Genomic DNA, 24,001 nt, shown 5'->3' with positions numbered 1-24,001 from the left:
CCCCCCGGGGGGAACCGCAGCGGGGCACGCCTCCGGTTTTCGGTTTTCTTTTGTGTGTGGTGGGGGCTTCGCTGTGGTGGGCGTGTGGTCCGTTTTTCTTTTATTCGAAGTGGTGGCGTTGGCGGTTTACGGGCATGCGCTGAACGAAGGGCTGTTTCAGATTTCCGTATGCTACTTTAACATCCTCTCTGTGGAATCCTGCCTGGCCAAAGAATAAAGAAATCTTTCTGGTGTTCGATGCTGTATTTTGGAGTGTGATTTGAAAGTTTTCTTAGAAGAGGGTATGCCTATAAGAAAAAAACATCTTTGGAATTTTTTTTTTTGATTCTCCTTCGCACTGAAATTTAACAAAAAAATCTATGCCCCTCTAAAATGAAGAAACACACAGTTTCTTCATATTTTCTGTTCAAAAAAGCAAACCACACAAAGTAAGATACCAAGAAATGACTGAATCCCAAGAGTCTTCAGAACGTGGGGACTACCAGGCGGATCACGCTGCGCTCGAACCCAGAAGATCTCTCTCTGCAGAAGGAAAGGTCTCTTTACCTCAAGAGGTATCAGACCAAAGCAACTGTAAGAGAGAAGTTGAACGTATTTGCAACTCCTCTGCGTTTGTTGCACGGGCTGTTGAGTCCCTATGTAAGCAGGAGGTTCTCTCTAAAGGCGTGGACATGATTGAAGTTCTGAATGACGTCGAGCGGGAGGAAGAGACTATGTTCTCACCAGTACCTGAATACCTCCAGAGAGAGTGGACGCAGCTAAAATCGGGGAACAACGAACTTAGGAAAGTTATTGAATCGAGGGTTGACACAGTGGCAACGTTTCAGAACGAACGTGAAGGACGCATTTCTTACAGTGCCGAATCAAGAATTGTTATTGACCCCGCTGTTCCTTTGACCATGCCATACAGCAAAGAACGCCACAATGTCTCTCACCCAGAGTGGAAGGAAATGCATAGTAGGTATCATGGATTGTTTTTTGACCAAGGAGAGCCTGTGGTGTTCACTCCTCCAGCGGAGAACAAACGTAAGCAAGTTCAAAAGTTGCGTGAGGAGGAGGCATATTGGAAAAAGAAGTTTCAACGTCCTGAGCGGCAATCTGAAGACCCACCCAAGAAGCTCAAGACAGTGCCAAGCGACTTTGTTCCATCATGTGCCATTGTTGATCATTCCTCTGCGCGAGAAAAGTTGCTCCTGAAGAAGCAGCTTGAAAAAAACAAAACTGGGAAAAAAACGGTGGTCCCCCAGACGGCTGAGGTAGCTTTGTATTAGGTTCCTTTGTATTTAGCTTCTGTTTCTCGCAGCCTCTTTTGATTAAACACAGGATCGTATTCATTGTTTTTTTTTTTCGATCTTTGAGGGATTTTTTTTGATTTAGTGAGATGTACAAATGAAAGTTCCTTCTGTAGTTCAAGATAACTAAAGTGGCTGGCGATTTGCAGTGAATCAAAATGAACTTTCATTCGTGATGCTATGCTGAACTTTCATGATTTACTTGCCAATTTCTTCAGCGTGAATAGGATGATCATTGTAGGCTCGGAGCATGAGTTTTTAGCATACCGTCTGCCCACATGCGAATGAAAATCTTCTTGCTTGTTTGGGCGAGGTTTGAATCAGCTATTATCGTTTCTCTTTCCTTTCGTTTGGTTGTCTTAGGTTATTGCATCAAACGTCAAGAGGAAGTGTAATTTCGTCGAAAAGAAAAGATAAAAATGTCGGGAGATCGTAAGGCTGTCATCAAGAATGCTGATATGCCCGAGGACATGCAGGCTGACGCCATTGAGGTTGCTCTTCAAGCCATGGAAAAGTTCAACATTGAGAAGGATATTGCAGCTTACATCAAGAAGGAGTTTGACAAAAAGTACCAGCCAACATGGCACTGCATCGTCGGCCGAAACTTTGGCAGCTACGTCACTCATGAAACGCACAGCTTCTTGTACTTTTACTTTGGACAGGTCGCCATTCTTCTTTTTAAATCAGGATAAAAAACCTTTTAGAAAGCTGACAATCTGTTGAATGAGAAATAGATGATGGATTGGCTGAGCACTTCTCTATGAAGCTACAACGCCCGCTCCTCCTTGAACTCATTTCTCTTGATTACTAAAAGAAAAAAAAAGAGGAAAAAAAGGGGGAAAATGAGGAGGGAGGGAGTCTTTATTTTAAACTTTACGGAAATAGATGTAGGGTTTGGCTGCAGGATTAAACGAAAAAAAATGTGCGTCTGCTAGGGTGTATGAATGGGAAAAAAAAAAAACGAAGAAGAATGGGAGATTGGAGGTTTGTAGTGAAAGGACGGTTACAGAAAGGCCATGGGATTCGACTTTGCTCTATTAGCCTTCATTCTGAAGGGCATTTCCCCTGTTTTTCATTGACGCGCAATTCTTTTTGTTGTGGACCTGATCCCCCGTGAAGGAAATGTATGTTGTTTCACTTGACAAAAAAATGCGGCGCTTGGTGTTTGATGATCAATCTACCTGTTTGCTACTGCAGCTTCAATTTAGTTTTTCACAGATCCTTCTTTCTCATTAAATTTGTGTCTTTTTCGCCAAGTTGCAAAGAACTCAATATATAAACACTGTGTTGCCACCATGTACAAATTTGGAGATGAGGTGGACGGACTGAAAGACGTGTACGACTTCGGCGGTGCAGGCCATAATGATGAGGCACCACCTAACAGAACAGACTCACCGGAAAGTCCAAGCCGCTTGGAAGACATAAAGGTCCATTCCGATGAAGGGGAAGAAGACCAAACTGCGGACAACCAGGTCGATTTTGGCGGGAGAGAATCGATCTTGGAGACCGCACCACATCCTTCGGTTTTTGGACCCGATTACCAACCCAATCTTGGCAATGGGGCTTCTTCCAATTTCTCATCTTCGGACGATGCTGCTAATAAAGACAAACGGAAAGGAGACCACAAAAAGTTCGTTGCAAAGGAGGTTCTAGGGCTGAACAAGAAAAGTACTAGTGGCATGACACCAGAGGAAAAAAAACAAGCCTTACTTGAAGAGCGATGGATGAAAGCTATGAGGGAAGAAAGACGTTTGAATGAACTAGAAGCTCAGGTGTCATACCGCATAGAGAGGACAACCGAGGCGAATTTGATTCCCAACTTTCCTCCCAGGTTTTTGTGTATTAAGCCTATTGTACACCATGACCTTGCAGTTGTTCCTGAAGTACGAAGAGGTTTTGTGCGACTCGCCTACATGAATTGGTTTGCTACCTGCATACTGCTAATCGTTAACATGTGTGTTGCTATTGGTGTGGTTTTTGCACCGTACCGAGAAGGTGCTGAAAAAAAGTTCAAGCCTGCGCAAAACACCGCTCTCGCAATTGTATATCTGATAGGTATCCCTCTGGGTTTTATTATGTGGTACTGGCAGGTCTATGGTGCCTGTTCAACAGGACGTCATACCAAACATTTGCTCAGTCTATGTGGTTTGATCGTGGCGTTCGCTTTTAGCGTCTTCATGTTTGCGGGCCCTATTGATTGCGGTGCGTGCGGAATTGCATTGGCATCAGATATATCGAAGACAAAGCCGAAGGGTGTTGTGGTACCTGTTGTCGTGGTGCTTGTTCTGTGGGCTGCCGAGGCTGGCTTTCTGTGCTACTGTATCGTTCGACAGTGGAAGTATTATCGTTTGGATGTCAACGCACAACAGGAGGCTCGACGTCACATGCAGAATATCATCGGTGTGTAAGGTTCTCCAGGCCACTAAGTGGATTATTATTATTATTTTCCGTTCGACCTTTGTCTGTGGGGTTCCAATGAGGCACCTGACCGTTACTACCCCATCATCCCAAGAAGGCGTTTACTGCTTGATATGCGTTTCTTTGAGGAAGTATGTGCCTCTTGTGCAGGTGTATGCTCCTCTTTGCTGCATTAAAAAAAAAAAAACTAAAAAAAAATAGCTGCTCTGTTGTATTTCTTGCTTTCTTTCTGTTAAGTGTGTTTTTTGAAGGTATCAGTTTCCACTGACACATATGAACAGGTGCGATCAGTCCGTAGAACGATTAAAATCGGTTCAATTATTGAGGAACGAACTGCTTTGCCGAAGCCGAGAGAGCGTGGAAGTACGGGCATTTGCGGTTGATCGATCTGTCGAAGAGCTTTCGGTGTCGTTTAAAAAGCTAAAGATGCTAATGAATGATGAATCTAAAGTGCGTGCAGAGCGTGACGGTGCGTTGTCCCTGCTCTGTGATGAGAAGCTCGGGGGCGTGAAAAAGTCACTTTCTGACCATTATTCACAGCAACTGGCTCGTTTATCCAGTGTGGTTAGAATGGTCGATCCCTTACTAGAAAAGGCATTCACCGATCTTTCCCAGAGCCGATTGCTACACGATACGAAGAACGAGGTTATCTGTAAGGAGGGTCTCCAACGTTTACAGGAGACGGCTGAAATGATAGAGGAAGAGTCAGTTAGACGTGAGTATGCGGAATCTAACTTCTTGGAAGAGGCGGGGAAGGAAATTATTATTCTTTCGAAGAAATTGGATTTGCTTCACTCTCGTAGAGCTTCGTCCATTGAACAGTGCCGTGCTGTAATAGCGGTATCTTTGAATAGGCCGTTAATGTCGGCCCTCAATTTGTCGCCTAAGAGGGAGATGATGAAAGAAGAGTTATTGATAGAAATAGTGCACGAGACCGAGCTTCTCGTGGAGGCATTGAGCCACGAGCACCGAACACGCGAGGGGAATCTTCAAGAAGCGATGTCGAAACTACACCAATTTTGAAAACCTTTCTCCCGCTAAGGTTCTGTTCCGCTTTTTTTTTGTCTTATAAAAAGAAGAGGCCTCGTTTACAGCGTGAATTGTTCTTGATAGATGAGGAGTGGAATTTTTTTGACAAGTTATCGAAAGACTTTCTTTGTAAATTATGTAGTGCTTTTTTCCCCGCCGGTGTTGACGCTATCGGACGTGAGTGATTGCGGCTCTTCTGTGTTTTTGTGACAACAGCTGGATTTGCTTTTTTTTTTGTTATTGGGATAATCACCAAGCTGGTGACGACACGGTTTGCAAATTGTAACGCTTGAAAAAACGATTCTCCGTGTTATATATATATAGACTGCATGCCGCACCCCTTTCTTTTTCGTGTTGATATTATTGCCGAAGGTGACAAAATCCTAAACAGAGGTATTGAAAAAAATAATGCCTATTCAACGTGCTAAAGGAGGACACCTCAACAACGGTGATGGTGAAGCTGGGATCGTGGAAAATACTAACAGTCGCGTGATCCGAGCTCTCCAGGCTTCAAAAAACAACAAGTTAGCTTCTATAAATCTGTTGCTTCAAGGTGTTGTGCGGTCAGCATGTACTGTTGTGAAGGGTACGGATTCCCAGCGAAGATTCAATGCGCAATTTTCTGAGTTCTGTCGTGCTGCACTTGTGGGGATTGCTGAATTGGAGGATGCTGTCTACGAGCTGGAGAAGACTGAGGGGCTCACAGGAAATGACGAAAACGGGGTGCAATGCATTGGAGTGGCAGACTTCGTGAAAGAGATGGCCACATTCATTGCCTCACAAACCAATGCTCTTGGTGTGCAATATTTGGAGCACGTTGGTATGTCTGCCTTGTCAACGGCGGCGAAGCCGCAGCAGAAGCCCACCGAGACCAAGCGGGGTGCGAAACGAGGTAGAGTAGAGGATACAAAGCAATGGGCTTCAGATCGCAGAAGTCCACAGCGCAAGCGGACGGGTACGTCACCACCGTTAGGCCCCAACTGGGAGCTCGACGCGCCACCACCATTGCATAATTCTGGGAGTTGCAGGGGCGGAAGAGGCGCTCATCATGGGGCTGCAAAACTGACCAGTATTCCAACACTCTCAACGTGGCTGCAACCGTGGACCCTCCCACTGCCAAACGCCCACGGCATTGTACTTGATCGCGTCACAACAGAACGCCCCAAGCAATCTAGTGGGACTGCCGAAGAGCCCACAAGACTCCACGATGAGGTGTCAGTGTTTGACATATGCACGGCACCGACACCTGCAGAGGTGCTTCGCCTTTGGGAGGCCCGTGAGAGCTTGCTTTCACCCGGGGTGGATAGGGGGAGTAGCCTGGGTGCCGTGGCTTGTGCCACAGTTCCGCCTCATGCCAAGGAAGAAGGTAAACCAATGTTCTTTCCAAAGAGCGATTTAGGGCTGCGGGCATCTGTGCCAACACACGTATTGGTGGATTTGGTGCACTGCGGCATTTCGTCGCTTGAAATGCCGTTTAAGGATATGGTGTAAAACCAACGTAGAATGAGGGAGGCGAAAGGTGGAAAAAAGTGATATGATGATGAAAGATCCTACCGTAACACAAATGTGTCGCTACCCACCCCGTTTCTTTTACAATCCAATGCGTGCTCAAGCACAAGAAGAAGGCATTAGGTGTGTGGGTGTGTGGATGTTGCTGGGGCGGGCTCAGAGTCATGGAAAGTACCGCATACAAACTGTTGCGCCTTGTGGAAGCTTATGCGACCCACCCTAGTCACTCTGTGGGGAAGTTCATTGAATTGCCCCTCCGGAGAGGGAGTTTCACCACGGCATTTGATGCGAATCAGCTTCTTGAATACGTTTCCTGTACTGCCAGTGATGAAATGGAGCTACTTTGTGATGTGTTGCGTGTATGCACCCAGATACATGAAAGATCGGTTGGGAGCGTGTGCCGTGTCAACTTTATCACATACGTGGTACTACACGCCTACTACGCCTTGGCGAGGGAGGCGACAGCACGTGAGAAAAACAATAGAAACGCAGACCACCTCGTCCACGTAGAGGTAGAACAAAGCCTTTCATACCCTTGTGGTGAAGCGACCGAAGAGAAATGCGACACAAGGTGTTGCTTGAACATTATGAAGAGTTTTGTACGGGAGTTGCGTCTCAAAGGACACCCCGTGGACCCCGCTGAGGTGTTGGCCGAGGTGTCAGCCTCTACTGCCATGGAGGAAGTGGACGATATCAAACGTGACAACAACGCTTTCCATCTCTCACACCAGGTATTGCACGAGTACCTCCAAAGGACATTTGCCTATGACCATTTGTCGTGGGGCTACAATGCAGGGAAGCTTGCAGTGGATTGTTTTTTGTATATTTACCCACTTCTCGTTGCTTCCACTGCTGCTGAGGAAATGGGTACAATTGCAGGGTGCAGAAGAACGTCTTCTCTCCACACGCTCACAGAACAATTGCTGTGCAAGATGCCAGGCAGTAATGATGAATGGTTCAGCACCAGGGGAGGCCAAGGATGTATGGTTCCAGGAGTCGCTCTCATGACCACTATACGTCTGGGGAGGCGCACTGGTGTATTGTCAGGAGCGTGTGTTCTCGCCCCTTTAACTGCTGTTGAAGGGCTTCTGCAAAGAGAGAGTTATTATATTAACCTGCTGTTTTTGTTCTCCGATTTTCCTGAGAGAGTAACAGAGGAGGAAGGCTCTGGTTTTCATCAACTTGTCGTCTTGGTGGAGGGTGTGAGTGAAGGTCTGGTGGTCATCGTGGTGAGGAGTCACGTAAGTGAGGAGGTGCTTCGCTTCGTGGAGACATTGGGGAACAATAAACGAACCATCTTGCTGGTGGCTGCGGTTGGTCAAACAACAATGACGCGCTTGTCATTGACCTTTCGAGTACTGCCACGAGCACTGGAGAAACTCCACCTGGTTCCAGTCCGTGGTACGTTACGAATGAAGTCACTTCGAACACATGATGCTGGCAGGTGCCGTGACGGGGTGGAGCTGCGGTCATTCCTGGTAGCGCTTGAACCCTTGCATGGCGAAACGAAGACTAAAAAGACGGGAATTATGCAAAGCATTGCCAGTGTTGTATTTGGTGGTCGTTGCGCTCATGAAAGTGTACTTGTAGAACGACTGTTTAATCTTCAGTTGCACCATTTGGTAAATGTGTTTTGCTTGCCAACGCCTAATAACGCTATGATGCCAGCAGGTGGTATGGCAGAGGCTTATGCAGTGAGTTTTTTGAACCATCAAATTAGTGAAACATCAAGTGTAGATGGTTTTTCTTCGCGTGATTTCGAAACGCGTCTAATGGAGGTGTTGAGGAATGCTATTGTTGCCTACATGGAGAGTGTTCTCCTAAAGTCCGGCGGTCTCACTGTGGAGGAAGCTGAGGATCACCTGGCGACTTCTCAACAGCGCTTTGGTATGGTGCAGTGGGGGGCGGGAAGCCGAAGTTCACGTAGTGGTGACAATGGCGCTACGGCGCCAGAAGGGCAGTCACACAGAAACATAATGTACAACAACGCAGTTCCTGTTCCACCTCTAATAAACATTTCCGAAATAATGTGGGCTGCAAATCGTGGTGCAAAGTCTACACTCCTTTTGGCGGATGTGAAGGAGTGGGAGGCGCAGATGGAGGTTGCCAGCGCCTATCTCTGTATTGGGAGATGCCTGGACAGGCTTTGCTTTACAAGCGTTCTGGGAAAACGTGCGGCAGCGATTGGCTCGGAGGGAGGCGGGGCAGCTGACGAGTTATTCTTCTTCCCTGACATTACTTAATTCCACTTACTAAGTTCTGTTTGGCTGAGGCGAGTCTTGTGCGATTGTGACGTGGTATGTTTTCTTGATGTGTCTTTTTGTGTGCACTCCTTCTTTTGTGCTTTAGCTGCAGTACGTGATAGGTGAGGAGGGGGCGTAGACCAGTTGCATGGTTAGTGAGACGAGATCATCGCCACTTCTGTCTCGAGTTTCTTGCTTCGGTGGCGGTGACCCCCTCGGGGAAGCCCCGGAGCGCCTTGTGGAGGCTTGTGGCAAACCCCCGAGTTCGCCGCTCCCTGAAGACGAGCCCACTTTCAGCCCTTCCTCGCCGTTCAAAAAACTCAAAGACTCAGTTGGATGTCTCCCGGATGGGAGAGGTTCCACGAAGGTGGTGGATGTGCCTCCTTTAGTTAGTTTCACGGAGGAACCACTGGGAAAAATAGTGATGACTGAGAGCCCACCCCATTCTGTTGGAAACGCGGCTGAGAGAAGTCCTCAGCTTCTTCTGGATGCGAAGGATGCGAGTGAAAGCTCAAATTGCTCTCCCCAAACAAAGGCGTGCGTGGTGGAGCGACACGAGGTTACAGGTGACGCTGGTGATAACACGGGAGCAAAAGATAAGGTGGGGACTGTGAATGCTAATGTCAATGATGCTGCTGCCGCTGCTGATGCCCTCGGTGTGGGTTCCGCCGCTGATGCTCATGCAGATGACAGGGAGGGTGTCCTAACGCCAATGGCGCATCCGGAGCAGGCGGTGACGTGCGATGGCATCGTCCCCACCGGCGATGCGGAGGAAGTGAGTAAAACTAAACCCAAACCTGTGGAACCGCTGGAGCCGATGGGCGTAAAGGTGCTTGCTACCCATGTGGTTATGCGCCCAACGATGCCGGCAACGGGTTGCTCCCCGGCACGTCGACCGCTCAGCGCTAGTGCGACCAGACCGCTTAGGCCGGTGCCGCCTCGGGAGAATGTGCGCTCTAGTTCTCTTGCAGTGGCCGATTCAGGTGCGCCGCTTGCGTTACGCCCAATGCCGCCTGCAAAACGTAGACCAGTTTGCCGCCCTGATGCCACCACCGCGTTAAAGATGAGCGGTGAAAATAGTGCCAATGAGTCTTTGCTCAGTGACGGCGTCGGCGAGTCTCCCAAAGGCGGGACAACTGCTACTGCCGTAGTGGGTTCCTCGTCTTTTTCCTCAACGCCAAATATTCAACGGGCCCGGAGTGTTTCTGGTGTAAATGCTAAATGTGGGCGTCGTCGCCGTTCAACACGATTACCTAGTTCTAGTTCTTGCTCATCCTGCAGGGATACAGGTGAAAATAACCCGTCGCGAAGCAGCAGTTTTGATTGTAGTAGCAAAAGCGCTTATAAAAGTGGTAGCTTTAGTGGACCTAGTAGTCTGACTATTACAAGCAGTGAGAGCAGGAATACAAGTGTAAGCGACAGTAGCAGCAGCTTGGGCTCCGGGAAGGGAACACCAGAGGCTATTCCATTGAAACCCGGGTGCGTTGAACCGCCACCGTTTGCAGCGTTTGCCGATCTTCACTGTAGATTTAACCTGAGGTCTCATCTAGACCTGTACGCTGAACCGGCTGTTGTTCATGAGTGGAACACCTCGGTTGGCAGGTGGATTGCCGTGCAGACTTCAGTCGTCATTTTCCCAACTCCCTTCGCTTATGGGAATATGCGAGCGTCCTACTATGTAATAGACCTGAATCGACTAAATTGCATGATGGTTGCGAAAAGGTATCTGCGCTCCTCTATTAAACAGTCACAGTACTTTGATGATGTTTCAATGCACACAATTGCCAACCATTGGGCAAGAAGGTTTAATTGCTGCATGCCGCCTAAATCAGTGCATTTTGTCCCAGCTGCTGTCTTGGAGCTAACGGATCGTCATCCACCCATGTTCTTTGCGGCAGAGCCAAAGCTGGAGGGAAATTTCATCAAATACAACAATAACAATGGTTACGTGACGAAGGAATCACGGTGGACGCCCCAGGCGTTTTCCCATTTCACATACCACGCCAGCGATAAGAAGCTGATGATTGTGGACATTCAGGGTGTGAATGACATTTACACTGATCCGCAGATCCTGACACTTGACGGCAAAGGTTACGGCCGCGGCAATCTTGGTAAGAAGGGAATGCGCCTCTTCCTACGTTCCCACGTATGCAACGATGTCTGCCGCACAGTGGGGCTTCCACGAATAAGCCACGGAAGAGTTCGCGGAGACGAGCTGTTGGGGATATCATCGTCCCCTGTGTTTCCTCCAGCGCTGTACTGCCCCGCGGCGCCAGAGATCCTGCCACCACGCTCAAATGGCCCGCGGGCGACGACCCCTTCTGTCGTGTCTTCTGCACAGCTCGGCGGTAGTGGGGCGAGCTCAGCAGCGTGCAACCTGGCTTCGCCACCTGCGCGGGCGGAGACTCGCGGGGGCACTGGCTTGCTGCAGCGCATGCGTGTATACGTTTCTCGGCGCATTTTTCGCAGAAAGTCCCATAACCGAAAAATAACCGAAGATAGCGGTAGTCTCAGGGACAGTTCAAACAAACATTTGAGCCAAAATACTACTAGCGGTGAGCAATCCACACCCGCTTTGTCGAGTTTTTCTTGTTCATGCCCTCGCCGACCTTGAGCTGGCACGGGGAGACGGCTCTGTCAGTGTTCTCGGTGAAGACGTTTCGGCGACTGGGAGATTTACTGGTGTGGTGGGTAGGAGTGGCNGGGGGGGGGGGGTGAAGTCTGGCGGTGCAATGTGAGGAGGCCGTGGTATGGTGTATGCAGGACAGCTTACACATCTGTTCCTGTATCAAAAAAGGAGAGTTGTTGCATTCCGAATGAAACATACACGTCAGAGGAGAGCCATTTTCGACAAATAAATGCTTTTTGTTTCTCTGTTGTTGTTATTGTGCTTTGTTTTGCTTTCTTATTTGAATATCATGTTACTCATTCCCGGCGAGGTGTCGAAGCAGCGATAACTGCCTCCCCCCCTGTGGGGTGATAAAGGCTTCGATGCGGCGTGCACCACCTGCGGTGGGCGACAACAACAATGTAGGAAGGGTGTGAAGAATGGCACGTGTCTTTTGATGGTCGCCCTGCGCCTCCCACCCTAAGACACCGCCACTCGTGCGCACTTTTCTAATTATGGTGTCGTGACGCGTTCTGCCTTGCAGTGAATTAGAGCACCGATGATACGATGCTCCCGGGACCCTATCCCTTTTTACAATTCTCGCCCTCGATTCCTTTATATATATATATATATATATATATATATTATTGATGTGTGTATATGTGTAGGCATAGTCGAAGATGGTTCACTCCTACGGTTACAAGTGTGGCACGCGCCACCTCTTCGCGAAGAAGTTCCGCAAGCACGGCGTGCCGTCGGTGAGCACCATCTTGACCAACTTCAAGGTCGGTGACTACGTCGACGTCGTGGCAGATTCCGCCGTGCGGGCGGGCATGCCGCACAAGTACTACCACGGCCGCACTGGCATCGTGTGGAACGTCACGCCGCGTGGCGTTGGCGTGATCGTCAACAAGCCGGTCCGCAACCGCACCATCCGCAAGCGCATCTGCGTGCGCTTTGAGCACGTGCGCAAGTCGCGCTGCCAGGAGGCGTTCAAGCAGAAGCAGAAGGACTTTGTTGCCTTCCAGGCGGCCAAGAAGACAGGGAAGCCGCTGCCACCACCGAAGAAGAGCTCCCGCAACGGTGGCATCGTGCGCCCGAAGAACGTGGAGGTGCTGGCCCGCCGCGTCGCCGACTACGAGGCGATGATCCCGTACTAGACCATCTGGCGCCAAGAACTCCTTGCGTATCATTTTTTCTTTTGAATTCCTCTTACCGTCCCCTGTCCATAAGTGATGCTGTATTCGAACCTGAGCTTTGCTACTGCAGTGCATCTGTTATAGTTCATTTCCTCTTTTCTGTATTCACTGCATTAATAACCAAATAAGGAAGTTGACTGGCGATGCACCCTAAAGTAGCGTGCGTGCTTTTCACATGCTCTGTACCGCCGTGAGCCTCACAAGACCGAGCGAAATTCAGTTGCTGACAAACAGGGGAGCCACATAGATCGAAACGATTGTTCGGCGCGAGTACGCTGTTCCAGCTGGTGTGAGTACCATTGGCTGAAGCATGGGTAATATATTCTTCACCTTGATTCCTTGAACGATGACTGTATGTGTGAAACTTGTGGTCTCCGTGTTGCATGACGTGATACACACCATATGTGTCTCTGGAGTTCTCTGTCCTTCCTTTACATGTGGCTCTCTTCAGGCATTATGGTGCGCTTGTCTTTGCATACATATGCTTGTGTCTCTGTGTGCATGTATGCTTTCTCTGTTTGGGGGAATTTGTGTACATGTCTAGACACCGTCTACCCTTTGTTGCTCGCCCCCTGTTGCTGCACTCCGTCCAAGGACTGTCGGGTTGAGACAGTAGCAAAGAAAGCGAAGATAACGTTGTAAATGAGTATTCCAACTTCCATCCACGCGGCGCGAGAGCTGATTCGTATCAAGACTAGCGGCAACGAGTTTGTGGGGCTCGTTCACGCGGCAACCAATGAAGACCCCTGGGGCCCAACAGGGACGCAGATGGATGACGTCTGTCGTGCGTTTCCACGCGGGTCAGTTGACATCATGGAGGAGATCAAACTGCGCCTGAAGAACCGGGAGAAGTCGTGGCGTTCCTGTTACAAGTCTTTGCTTCTGCTCGATCACCTCGCACGTAATGTCTCAGAGTCAGGGTTGCCAGCAATATGTTCTGTAGCTCCTACTATTCGCCTCATATCGCAGACCTTCTACTACACGGGAAGCAAAGGAACGGACCACGGTTTGTCTGTGCGGGAGCGCGCCAAGAAGCTGTGCGACCTCCTTTGCGACGGTGCGTTGCTGCGTGAGGAGCGTGAAAAGGCGTCCCTCACACGCAGCAAACTCTCTGGCGTATCTGGCGGTGGTGGCGCGTATTCATCGTCGCGGTACCAAGGCTACTCAAGCAGTTACCCGCCGCCACCACCACCTGCTGCCACGTACGACCGTCAGACACAGCCAGCTCGCTCGAAAGAGGAGCAGGAGAGATACGACATGGAGCTTGCTGCTAGAATGCAGCGCGAAGAGGAAAGCCGTGCTGGTATGACGGCCCTGGAGGCAGAGCGCATGTTTAACCAGCAAGTGCAGCGTCCACCTAGTACAGTGTCACAGGTAGCCCGCAATGCCGACTTGGAGTTGGCACGGCGCCTTGAAGAGGAAGAAGAGCAGCGTCGTGCGCTCCGTGGCAAGGGGGCGCCGCCCGTCACGCAGAGCGGGACTGCAGCGGGGCAAGCGAGTCCTCCAGTTTCAAAGGCTATGGTGCCCCTTCCCAAGGTAGAGCCGCCCAAGTCCGATGCCCTTGATGACTTGTTTGCGCCGACCCCTGTGGCTCCTAACAGTAACAGCGTTCAACAACCTAACTGGATGACCAGCGCGCCGGCCCCGCAAGTATCAGCCCCTGTGGATCCTTTTGACGCATTCTTGGACACACGCATTCAACAACAACAACAACAGCAGCAGCAGCAGCAGCAGCTGCAGCAATATCAACAACCACAAGAAATACCGTACGGAGGTTTGCAGTCAGCACCGGTGCCTCAACAGACCAATTTCGGCATGGCTTCAGGTGACATGTGGTACACTGCGCCGCAAGCACAGGTGCAAATGCCACCACAAGGACAACTTGGTGGGTGGTCTACTGGAGTTCCAATGCAACCGCCATATAGCGGTGCATCGCCACAATCTCACTGGGGAACGCTACCAACGACAGACAATTCTTCTTCCACTGGGGCATATCAGGTGCCGCCAGTTGCTGGGGGAAACACCTTTCAAGGGAATTTACTTACCAATAATGCGGCTGGTGCGCCGAACAGTGGAATCCTGATGGAGCAGCAGATGGCTCAGTTTGCCGGACAGCTTGGTGGCCAGACGCAGTGCTCGACGAAGTCATTGGATGCTTTAATGGCTGAGCGCCGGAAGGGCCAGTAGCACGCGCCAAACCCCGGCGGCGTATTGAAGGGAGGCCCCGCGAGTGAAATTTTTTTGGGGGACGTCTGTCTGTGTTTCGAAAGTAGGGATCCAATACGAGTGGGCTGTGAGAATAAGCTCTCTTTTGCATTGTCTAGATGGGTATGAGGCGCTGAGGTGATGAATGTTTTGCTTCTTCTCTTTTCCGCTACGAGTCTTCCTTTGCATGGGAGTGACATTTTTTTTTGCTTTCTCTGAGGTTGTGTTCCTTCTCCTTTCTCCCCTCAACCAACATATATATATATATATATATATTTATTTATATAGGATAGGAAAAAAGTAGCAGGAAAGGTCGATGCTTCGGCGAACCGCTGTCGTGCGTGGCCACGCCACTTCAAATCTTTTTGCGCCACCGTTTTCCGGCCGCTGGTTCAACCCCCCGCACCAGTGGACCATGACAGACACTTTTTTGCCATTCTTCTTTATTTGCTCTGCCCCAATGGGGATAGCTGTTTACCTCTATCATGCTGCATACATGCCACACTATTCGCACTTTCAGGACCAAAACTACTATGCATCGCAGGTGTATACCAAGGAGTTTATTCATAAGTATAATCGGCTGGAGCGTTGGAGGTGGTACTAGGGGATTGTGGGGTGCTTATAGCTTGGTTATATCAAGCTGCTGCAGTGTTTCACAGGGGATGGGTAAACGGGCATTTTGGGATGCGCGGGTTGTGGGCTAGCAATGTTGAAGTGATGGCTGTAGAAGGTGGAATAGTATGATATGTGTAGCCAGTGTTGCGTGCGTTCTCTTAAAATGCATGACAGTTTTTGCCTCCGTAAAAAAAGGAAAAAATGGAAAAGAATGCCTTTGTTTATTTTTATTTTTTTTCGGTTTCGGAGCCTTTGGCTTCGGCACCGTACGCACGCATCTTTAATGTACAGCTTATGTCTTGGATGCGTACTCTCTTTTGTCTCCTCCTTGCAGTGCCTTTCCTTTCTAGTTCTTCGCTGTATGCCGCGCGTGGCTGCTGGCAACATTGAGGTGTGATGAGCTTGCAATGCGAGGGCCAAGGCGCCGTGTGCTCCGCGTGTGGCCATTTTGACTTCTTGCCATTGACATGCATTCGTTGCCAGGGCAAATTCTGCGGCGAGCACATTAACGCTCACAATGCTGCCGGAACACAAAAGTCGTGTGTAGCCTCTGGTGCAAGCAACACAGCGGCGGATGCGCCGTCACCGACGACGGTGGGGACGCAGAGGCCGAGGTGCAGCTGTGTGCTCTGTGGAAGTCTCATGTGTGTACTCACTCCGTGCCCGATATGCCGCCGGGACTATTGTGCCGCTCACCGCTTCCACGTGCATGAGGATGGAGAGGGAGAAGAGGGGGAGCAGAAAGGCACGCGGCGCAGAGGTACGAAGGGATTTTTCAAGCAGACCAGAGACGTTGAAATAAAGAATTTTTCACTGTTGTGCGCACAGTACACGTCGAGCAATGCATTGCGCCTGGCGCCACCGTCGTACCGTGGTAGCATGATACCTGTCACGGCTTTGGTGTGGCGGGAGGAACCAGACGCCGACCGCGGGGATGAGCTCTGTTCTTTTGGCGTTGTTTCGCTTGAGATTGCGCTGGAGATGTCGATTGGGCAGCTGTTGGAGCGTTTGCGGGCTGCACACCCGTTGCTGCTGTCCAGTCCGTTGGCCCAACCACTGTTCCATATCGAGGGCATGGATCGTGTTGTGCTGCGTCCCATCCCTCTCTCTTTGACTGTCAGAGAGGCCACACTGTCTAACCGCGTTGTGGTATTCCTTGTTCCCAATCAACAGACAACACAGGAAACACCGGCATTCCAGAATTCCTCGTGTGAAAATCGTTTGTTTTCTGTGGACGCCGTCCAATCGATGCTGACTCAACGTCTATTCTCGTCTTTGGGCAAAAGGGAAGATACGCGCCTGCATGCTGCTGCCGTGCATGTGCGACTTCAGTCCAGACAAACTGAGACAGCAAGTGAACAAAGCACTGTCCGTACACCAGACTGTCTGTTGCTTGAGCGTTTGTTCGCTACAGACTGTGTGGAGGTAGCCACGGGCGTGACGGCCACAACGCCGCCGCCGCCGCCGCCGCCGCAGCAGCAGCAGGAGGAGGAGGGTGAGGAAGATAAGAAAAGTACAGATGGCGCCCCATGGCCCTTTCAGCGGCCGCCACCGCTTGAAGGCTTTACTTTCTCCCACACGAGGATGAAACCTCTCATCGCTGGGGAACAACGCGGACAGAGCGTTGCCGTCGTGGTCGTCGCGGTGTTCGTGGCGGACCGCCTTTTGTCGTCTGCCGTCCCGCCATTTTGCATTGCATTGTCAAGAAGTTGGTCGATGGGACGCGCTATGGACCGCATTGTCCAGGTGGTCGGCGAGGCCTCGGCCTCGACAAAACGAGCGAAATGGCGCTTGTTTGACATGAGGACCCAAGAGTGCCTCTCTGATGGAACTTTGACGCGAACGAACACCTTGAACGACGGAGATGTCCTTTTTCTGGGTGAGCAGTTCCCTGAGGTGCTCCATAAGGAGGTTGCGCGGTTGCAGCAGCTGCAGGGCAAGGCGGCTGCGGCGCTAAAAATGAAGATGATGAAGACCTGTGCCATGATGTGATAGGTGGGAATTTTGTTGCTGTAGGTATGTGCAACCAGTCTGTCTCCTTTTCTTTTGTCCCGGTGGTTCTGCTGCCATGTGCGCCTGTGCCTCTCTGTGCGCTTCGGGCCCCACAACGTGGCATGATCTCCCTTCGCTCCGCTTTTATCTCCTGCTTACTGTGAAGCCATGTCGGGGCCGATCGTAGACGCAGAGGCCGCCCTCGCGCGCTGCGTGGAGGCGATGCGCGAGACGTTGCTGTCGGCTCTCGGAGACGCTCTGCCGCAGTCAACCGAGACGCCGGAGGCAACGGGCTTGGGCGAGGGGCTCGTCGACACAGTGGCACAGCGGCTTGAGTGGGAGTCTGACGTGGAGCAGCAGCGCATCGCACGACTCGTCGACGGGCTCGATCAGCACTTCGCGGCACTGGAGCGCTCTGTGCTGGGGCTGCCAGATGCCCAGGTGGAAGCGCTGGACCGCGACATCGCGTGGCTTGGCGCCGAGGCGTCGTCGTTAGCACAGGCGCTAGTAGGCGTCTACGACGAAGCGGAGGCCCTCGCCGCGCGGCTCGAGCGCGAGGTCGCGACGCAGCAGGTGCCGTTCATCTGACGCATGGGTCCCACGGACCGCTTGTCTGTTAAAGAGGAAAGAGGGAGAGGAAGTGGCGATAATGCGGAACAGGGAGAACGAGGTATGCATGCAAGAATTGAATAGCACGCACTGGAGTTGACACTGTGGGGTGCCTGACATACATGCAAACACCCACGAACACCGAGACACACACGTATTCTGTGACTGTCGCTTTGTTATTCCTTGCTGCTCTTTCTTGGCGCGCAGGTTAGCTGGTGAGATGCGGGTCGGCGCGCTGCTGCTGCGCGGCAAGCTAGATATCGAACCATGGATGGGCGTCAGCTGCTACCCTGTGTCGCCTAGTTTCATTGGTGGCATGCCAGCCGTGAAGCCGGCGTATGACCACTACAAAATGATGCGGCCGCAACGGCCGATGAGGGCGATTGGCGTAACTGGCTCGCTGCCGCCGGTGCTGTACAACCGTATGGACCAGATTGTGCAGATAGAGAACGCCATTGCGCTGCAGCGAGTGGAGCGGCAAGTAGAAATGACGCTCTCCCAGCTCTCCCTGGGCATCCGGAACGCCGAAGATTTTCTGGCGAAGCATTTGCTCGGCACAGAGGTGCGCCCGTCGATTCACACGCTGTGGTTTCACGAAGGAGGTCTTCGGCAGCACCAGCACATTTTGTCAACGCTCTGCGCACACCACTTGGTTCCGCTCTTCAGCCTTCTGGCGTACGATGTGGAGCGGGGCAAGATGTCGCTCTACGAGGCAGAGGAGTTATATGAGGAGCTGATGGACTGCTCGGTTGCGCAGCCAAAAATTGTGCAGCGGGAGTTGNCCAACCAGATGGTGCGAAGCTATTGTCTCCACGATGAGTATGATAAAGCTATCAACGTGGTGACGGAGATGAAGGCGAGGAAAATCCGCCGAACATTTGTTACATATGCCCCACTCTTCCGAATGATTCGTGCAAAGGAGGACGCCAAACAACAGCTACAACTCTTGCGGTTCATGTACGACGTGGAAGGTGGGCGTCTACCAAAATTCCTATTCATTGATGTTCCGCGCATGTTCTACATGTTCGGTGTTTTCATTAGGTACAACTGGGTGCTGATCAACTGCAGTTTCACCGCTCTTTGTACTATTGTGCTGCTCTATGTGATGAATTTTGGACTCTGATGCCGTTGAGGATATGGTAACGCAATTTAGTCACCACCTTTTATTTCTGTCGTGCAAGTGTATTGTATCGTGTCTCTGCATGCTGTTGCTCTTCCTTGGTATGAAGGTATATTCATATAGGACATTTTTTTTTTGTTTCCCGCTTGTGCCTGTGTCGTCACTCTGGCACTCTGCATCTATTCTCCCTTTCTTTGGGGGTTCTTTGTGTGGTTGTTGCTCTTGTTCGATACAGAGTATAGGAGGGAAGGGTTCCCACACATTTAGTTGCTGCTGAGGTTTAGAACCATGTCGACCAAATCCTCATTGCACAGCTTTCGCACACACAGCTCGTCTGCTGGTGAGACATACACGTCGGGGCATAGCGTGGTGTCCAGCCGTCATCGTCGCCAACAACAGCGGACCGAGCCGCCTCTGCCGCCGGCGAAGATGACGCCCTTCGAGCGCCTGCAGTTGGTTCGCAACGCTATCACACGACTTCGGTACGTCGGGGAGCGGCAGGGACACACCGCACAGCTTGACACTGCCGGTAGTGAAGAGGTGCTTCACTTCTTCGACAAGTTGCGTGAACGACTACCAAAGCTTGAGTACAATCCGAGAAAGCTCGGGAGCCCGGACACGAGCGGGCCAAAGCAGCTGCACTACATCAGCGAACAGGTGCGCAGCCTGTACGATGCAGCGGCGGAGCTGCTGAAGGGCTGCGAGGAGCAGATTGGCCAGTGTGATGCCGTGTACGAGGGCCTGAACTACCACCACCTGCAGGAGGTTCAGCGTGAGTTGGAGGAGCTCCAGCACCTGCTGAGCCACACCCCATCTGAAATGGCGAGCCGCGTCAACACTGACCTTCTTTCGGACTTGGTGTCACTGCATACCATGGATTTTGACGCATTTGCGGAGCAGCGCGTGGAGGCGTTTGTGCGTGAGACGCAGAACGAGGGTGCCGTTTTCAGCGCTGTCGTCAACGAGCTTGCGCAGCGCACGCCCAAACCTGTCGGTCTCGTGTCGACGCTTATTCTGGACGTGGCTGTCGGCGTGCGACCTGGCCGCTGCGCGCGGATGGTCATTGAGCACGCACAGCAAAACCTCACGAAGCTCGAGAACCGCTTGCACACGGCGGACAAACCGCTCTACGCGGCGGGTGCGGTGGAGGGTGCACAGGCGGAGCTGCAGCGCCGCGAGCTGACGATACTGAAGGACCGCGTCAGGAGTGCCCTCGCAGACCTGGTGCACCTCAAGAAGCGGTGGGAGGAGGAGGAGTCCAGCACGCTTGAGCGCGCCGTCTCTGGGCAACACGTCCTAGCCACGCTGGTGGAGATGAAGCGGCTAAAAGAGGCAGAGGTGATTGAGGAAGCGCAGAGCATCCACGACCGCGCGGTGCACTCGTGTCTGCCGTTCGCCACACCGCAATACTACCGGCGTTATGGAGAGACATACGCTCAGCCATGCCACGTGCGTCTTGGGTTCAAGTTCCTTGCAGAAGAGCAGGCGGATGCTCCAGCAAAGGCACTGATGCTCTACACGCTCATGCCGGAGTTCTTTGCATTGATGCGACAGCATAACATTCCAGTGACGGAGCACGAGCGCTACGCCGCACTGGTGCCGAGCAAGGAACAGGTGTGGGTCGCCTTCTCCGACTTCCCAGAGATGGTGCAGGGCGCCCGCTGCGCCCTTCGCGGCGTCGACGCTCGCCAGGACCATTTTCGCGCGCTGGAGGAGCAAAAGGAAGTAGGTGGGTATTTCATTATGCGCGGCGGGGAGCGCATTCTTCGTGCTCTCCTCATGCAGCGATGCAATGTCCCGATCAACATCTACCGCGAGCGGTTTGCGACACAAGGCCCATTCTTCTCCCCCAAGGCTGTTGTTATTCGCTGCAAGCGTCCAAGTGGCTTGACCATTCAGAACTATTTTTATTATGCAACCACCGGTGAGGTCATGTTCAGCTTTGCACGGAAGGTCGTCTGGCACATCCCCGTCCCTCTCTTGCTGTTCGCCTTGAATGCCCGAAACTGCTCGTCATTGGAGATGTACAAGCTGCTGACGTTAGGCTTCACCAACGGCAGTGAATCGCACGCGGCACGTGTTGAGGCACTGTTGCAGCACCACCATCAGAAGCCCTACGGCTCTCTTGTCCATTTCCTTGATTACATTGTGGTGTTGGGCCGCATGTACCGGAATTACCACCAGACATCGAACACGTTCCACTTTTTGCCGCAGTTTCACTCCAGCTGCCAGGGCCAACACGATGCTTGGTATGGTCTTTTTATGCTGCGACGCCATGTACTGCCGCATCTAAACGTTGACACGCCAACGCCAGATTTGTCACCATCCGCCACCACAGAAGACTGCACCAAGTGGCTTACCCAGGAGCTTCTCCAAGAACTTGAAAACAAGCTCGATGTAATGATCGCCATTGTGCGGCAACTTTACGCCTTCGTTGACGGACAAACAGAGCACCAAGGCAATGATGTGCCTGCCTACCAAGAAATATTCACCGTTTCACAAGTTCTCATGGGTGGCTTTGAGGTCTGTTTGAATAAATACATGAAGGGCTTCGCCTACCGCATGGGAAGCCACATTCCAGCTCACCTTTTTCACTCCATCATGAAAATAACCGAAATGTCAGCCAAAGAGTCCAGTGAAGTCGTCAGCCAGGTGCGGCAGTATGCGGAGTACAGCGAACGACGGAGTTTAAGCGACCCTCTGGATGCGCTGCACCGTTTGCTCATCACAGGCAATCTTACTCTAGACCGTGAGGAGGACTTCTACTGTCCTCAAACCTCCGGCTGGGTGGTGATGGCCGAGCACTTGAACTTCTACCGCTTTTTTGAGCAGTTACGGTGCCTCCACCGTGGTAAGACCATTGCGGAGATGCGGTCTAGCGAAGTGCGCAGGTATCCTTGCGAAGCCTACGGTTTTATCTGCATGGTTCACAGCCCTGACGGAGAAGACTGTGGCGTATTAAACCATTTGAGCGTAAGCACAATAATGTCCGATTCGCTTCCATCCGGGTCTCGGGAGGAAGCAGAGCTACTGTCGTGGATCAAGGAGGAAATTCAGGGTCTACGCAATAATGCCTCATTCGCCTCTCTTGTGGACCAGTTGGTGGGCACTGTCCCTGTCTGGCTTGAGGGGAAACTGCTGGGGTACCTTTCGCCGAGTGAAGCCCAACGTGCAGGCGACGCACTGCTCCAGAAGAAGGCACTAGTGAACCGTAAAGCTTTTGAGGCGAATGGTCTCGTACGACGCCACAACGTGAGTATCTTTAACACCATTGAGGTTGTCAATGTACCACCGGGCAGCAAAGATCCCCAGGGACTGTATATCTTCTATGACAATGGCAGGCTCATGCGTCCTGTGCAACAAATTGAGTCTAATGCCCGTGACAAGGATCTTCCGTTTCCGTTGGTTTTTGTTGGGGCATGGGAGCAGACTTGGCTTGACATCGCCAGCGTCCCTTCTGATCTACTTGATGGTGTCACACAACTGAACCGTAAATACAAATATATGGAGCAAAACGGCAGCAACATCCTCAGTTTGACGTCCACAACGATTCCTTTTTTTGAGCACAACTGCTCTCCGCGAAACCTCTTCCAGTGTGGGTTGTCTAAGCAGTCCGCTGGTACGCAATTGCAGGCACTGGCGTGGCGCAAGGAAGCGAAACTGTTCCGCATGTATTGCCCACAGCGCTACATCAGCCGCACACTTCCAATGGACTATTACGGCCTGGATGATGTGAATTTGGGTGTCAATGCCGTTGTTGCGATCCTGGCTTACACGGGATACGACCTGGACGATGCGGTGATCCTAAACAGCACCGCCTCGCAGTTTGGCATGCTTACAGCGGGCATCACAGTGGCCAAGGTCATAACGGCCAGTGGAAAGGGTGACAAGGACGATGTGTTTGTCTTCCAGAACCTGCTGTCGAACGGGCAACCTTTCACACCAGAGTTAGATGCCCATGGACTTCCACAAAGGCGTGCGGCTCCAGGTACAACAGAGTTCTTGTCGTTTGACTCGGATCACAAGTACCCTGCCCTGCGCGACAACAGCGCAGTGTACTGCTGTGCCAAGCGGTACGAGCGTGTCGACCCGCTCACCAACAAGAAAGTCTACGAGTACGCGAGGCACCACGTGACTAAGTGGCGACACTTTGATAAGGGAGAAAACGCCTGGGTCCACAGCGTTGTTCCACTTACATATGACGGACCAGACCCAACAAACGTGCTTGTCGTGTTTCGCATTCCACGACCGCCAGCGGTTGGCGATAAATTCTCGTCGCGTCACGGACAGAAGGGAACTCTGCCACTGCACATTCGCGCCCACGACTTACCATTCACCACGCGCAATGGCATCACGCCTGATGTCATCATCAACCCGCATGCCTTTCCCTCCCGCATGACGGTTGGCATGGTCCTGGAGATGATGGGCGCAAAGGTGGGAGCTATCCAAGGTCGTTTCTGCGACCACAGTGCTTGGAGTGTAGTGGGCGAGGAGCCGCGCTTTGCGGAAATGATCGGGGACGCGCTCCATAGTGCCGGCTACAACCGATACGGTCGCGAGACGCTTATTGACGGCATCAGCGGAGAGGAGATGGAGGCCGATGTTTTTATGGGCATCTCGGGCTATCAGCGGTTGCGGCACATGGTAAATGACAAGTGGCAGGCGCGCGCACGCACCGACGCACACACGCACCGCGCAGTGACGAAGACGGGGCAACCGGTGAAGGGTCGCAAGCGCCATGGCGGTGTGCGGGTGGGCGAGATGGAGCGTGACGGTTTGCTCTCGCACGGCATTGCCGAGGTGGTGCTGGATCGTCTGTTACACGTCTCGGACAAAACGAAGGCGCTTATATGCGTGGAGTGCGGCTCGCTGCTGTCTATTTACGAGCGGCATGCGACGGAGTACGCGACATGGAAAACGTGTAAGTTCTGCGGCGCGGGGTCGCAGGAAGCGACCGACACGATTGCCTTCGTGGAGATCCCGCAGGTGCTGCGGCTATGGGCTGCGGAGCTCACCAGCATCGGCATTCGAGTCGTACTTAAGACAAGTGATGGTACGTCGTAAGGAGGAGGACATGAACAAAAGCAAACATCAGAAGCAAGGAAAGATGGAGAGAAGCACCACAGCGAGAATCGTGGAGAAGACAAGGAGAACAAGTGGTT

At 51.8% G+C, this 24,001-nt stretch overlaps 13 protein-coding genes across 13 annotated transcripts; all 13 read left to right on the top strand.

Moving 5' to 3' along the window:
- Positions 1-443: 443 nt before the first annotated feature.
- Positions 444-1,271, top strand: DQ04_00581220 (putative mucin-associated surface protein (MASP); the record flags this gene model as incomplete). The annotated part of the gene is made up of 1 exon (XM_009309312.1): positions 444-1,271. The coding sequence occupies one exon, from the start codon at positions 444-446 to the stop codon at positions 1,269-1,271; it is 828 nt and encodes a 275-aa protein (XP_009307587.1).
- Positions 1,272-1,711: 440 nt separating this feature from the next.
- DQ04_00581210 (dynein light chain) lies at positions 1,712-1,984 on the top strand (the record flags this gene model as incomplete). Its single annotated transcript, XM_009309311.1, has 1 exon — positions 1,712-1,984. One exon carries the CDS (start codon positions 1,712-1,714, stop codon positions 1,982-1,984), a length of 273 nt encoding a protein of 90 aa, XP_009307586.1.
- Positions 1,985-2,587: 603 nt separating this feature from the next.
- On the top strand, positions 2,588-3,700 carry DQ04_00581200 (secretory carrier membrane protein 3; the record flags this gene model as incomplete). The annotated part of the gene is made up of 1 exon (XM_009309310.1): positions 2,588-3,700. One exon carries the CDS (start codon positions 2,588-2,590, stop codon positions 3,698-3,700), a length of 1,113 nt encoding a protein of 370 aa, XP_009307585.1.
- A 283-nt stretch (positions 3,701-3,983) lies between these two features.
- On the top strand, positions 3,984-4,733 carry DQ04_00581190 (hypothetical protein; the record flags this gene model as incomplete). Its single annotated transcript, XM_009309309.1, has 1 exon — positions 3,984-4,733. The coding sequence occupies one exon, from the start codon at positions 3,984-3,986 to the stop codon at positions 4,731-4,733; it is 750 nt and encodes a 249-aa protein (XP_009307584.1).
- A 414-nt stretch (positions 4,734-5,147) lies between these two features.
- On the top strand, positions 5,148-6,230 carry DQ04_00581180 (hypothetical protein; the record flags this gene model as incomplete). Its single annotated transcript, XM_009309308.1, has 1 exon — positions 5,148-6,230. One exon carries the CDS (start codon positions 5,148-5,150, stop codon positions 6,228-6,230), a length of 1,083 nt encoding a protein of 360 aa, XP_009307583.1.
- A 182-nt stretch (positions 6,231-6,412) lies between these two features.
- DQ04_00581170 (putative ribose-phosphate pyrophosphokinase) lies at positions 6,413-8,491 on the top strand (the record flags this gene model as incomplete). The annotated part of the gene is made up of 1 exon (XM_009309307.1): positions 6,413-8,491. One exon carries the CDS (start codon positions 6,413-6,415, stop codon positions 8,489-8,491), a length of 2,079 nt encoding a protein of 692 aa, XP_009307582.1.
- Positions 8,492-8,639: 148 nt separating this feature from the next.
- DQ04_00581160 (myosin heavy chain kinase c-like protein) lies at positions 8,640-11,105 on the top strand (the record flags this gene model as incomplete). Its single annotated transcript, XM_009309306.1, has 1 exon — positions 8,640-11,105. One exon carries the CDS (start codon positions 8,640-8,642, stop codon positions 11,103-11,105), a length of 2,466 nt encoding a protein of 821 aa, XP_009307581.1.
- Positions 11,106-11,779: 674 nt separating this feature from the next.
- On the top strand, positions 11,780-12,259 carry DQ04_00581150 (ribosomal protein L21E (60S); the record flags this gene model as incomplete). The annotated part of the gene is made up of 1 exon (XM_009309305.1): positions 11,780-12,259. The coding sequence occupies one exon, from the start codon at positions 11,780-11,782 to the stop codon at positions 12,257-12,259; it is 480 nt and encodes a 159-aa protein (XP_009307580.1).
- Positions 12,260-12,940: 681 nt separating this feature from the next.
- DQ04_00581140 (epsin) lies at positions 12,941-14,485 on the top strand (the record flags this gene model as incomplete). Its single annotated transcript, XM_009309304.1, has 1 exon — positions 12,941-14,485. One exon carries the CDS (start codon positions 12,941-12,943, stop codon positions 14,483-14,485), a length of 1,545 nt encoding a protein of 514 aa, XP_009307579.1.
- A 1,029-nt stretch (positions 14,486-15,514) lies between these two features.
- DQ04_00581130 (hypothetical protein) lies at positions 15,515-17,110 on the top strand (the record flags this gene model as incomplete). The annotated part of the gene is made up of 1 exon (XM_009309303.1): positions 15,515-17,110. The coding sequence occupies one exon, from the start codon at positions 15,515-15,517 to the stop codon at positions 17,108-17,110; it is 1,596 nt and encodes a 531-aa protein (XP_009307578.1).
- A 168-nt stretch (positions 17,111-17,278) lies between these two features.
- On the top strand, positions 17,279-17,698 carry DQ04_00581120 (hypothetical protein; the record flags this gene model as incomplete). Its single annotated transcript, XM_009309302.1, has 1 exon — positions 17,279-17,698. The coding sequence occupies one exon, from the start codon at positions 17,279-17,281 to the stop codon at positions 17,696-17,698; it is 420 nt and encodes a 139-aa protein (XP_009307577.1).
- A 241-nt stretch (positions 17,699-17,939) lies between these two features.
- Positions 17,940-18,842, top strand: DQ04_00581110 (hypothetical protein; the record flags this gene model as incomplete). The annotated part of the gene is made up of 1 exon (XM_009309301.1): positions 17,940-18,842. The coding sequence occupies one exon, from the start codon at positions 17,940-17,942 to the stop codon at positions 18,840-18,842; it is 903 nt and encodes a 300-aa protein (XP_009307576.1).
- A 285-nt stretch (positions 18,843-19,127) lies between these two features.
- DQ04_00581100 (putative DNA-directed RNA polymerase III subunit) lies at positions 19,128-23,903 on the top strand (the record flags this gene model as incomplete). Its single annotated transcript, XM_009309300.1, has 1 exon — positions 19,128-23,903. One exon carries the CDS (start codon positions 19,128-19,130, stop codon positions 23,901-23,903), a length of 4,776 nt encoding a protein of 1,591 aa, XP_009307575.1.
- Positions 23,904-24,001: the final 98 nt, after the last annotated feature.

Source organism: Trypanosoma grayi (assembly GCF_000691245.1).
Source record: "Trypanosoma grayi strain ANR4 Tgr_58_V1, whole genome shotgun sequence".
In the NCBI taxonomy this organism is placed as follows: Eukaryota; Euglenozoa; class Kinetoplastea; order Trypanosomatida; family Trypanosomatidae; genus Trypanosoma; species Trypanosoma grayi.
Note: the sequence above shows the minus strand (reverse complement) of the source record. Positions and strands in the feature narration are given on the sequence as shown.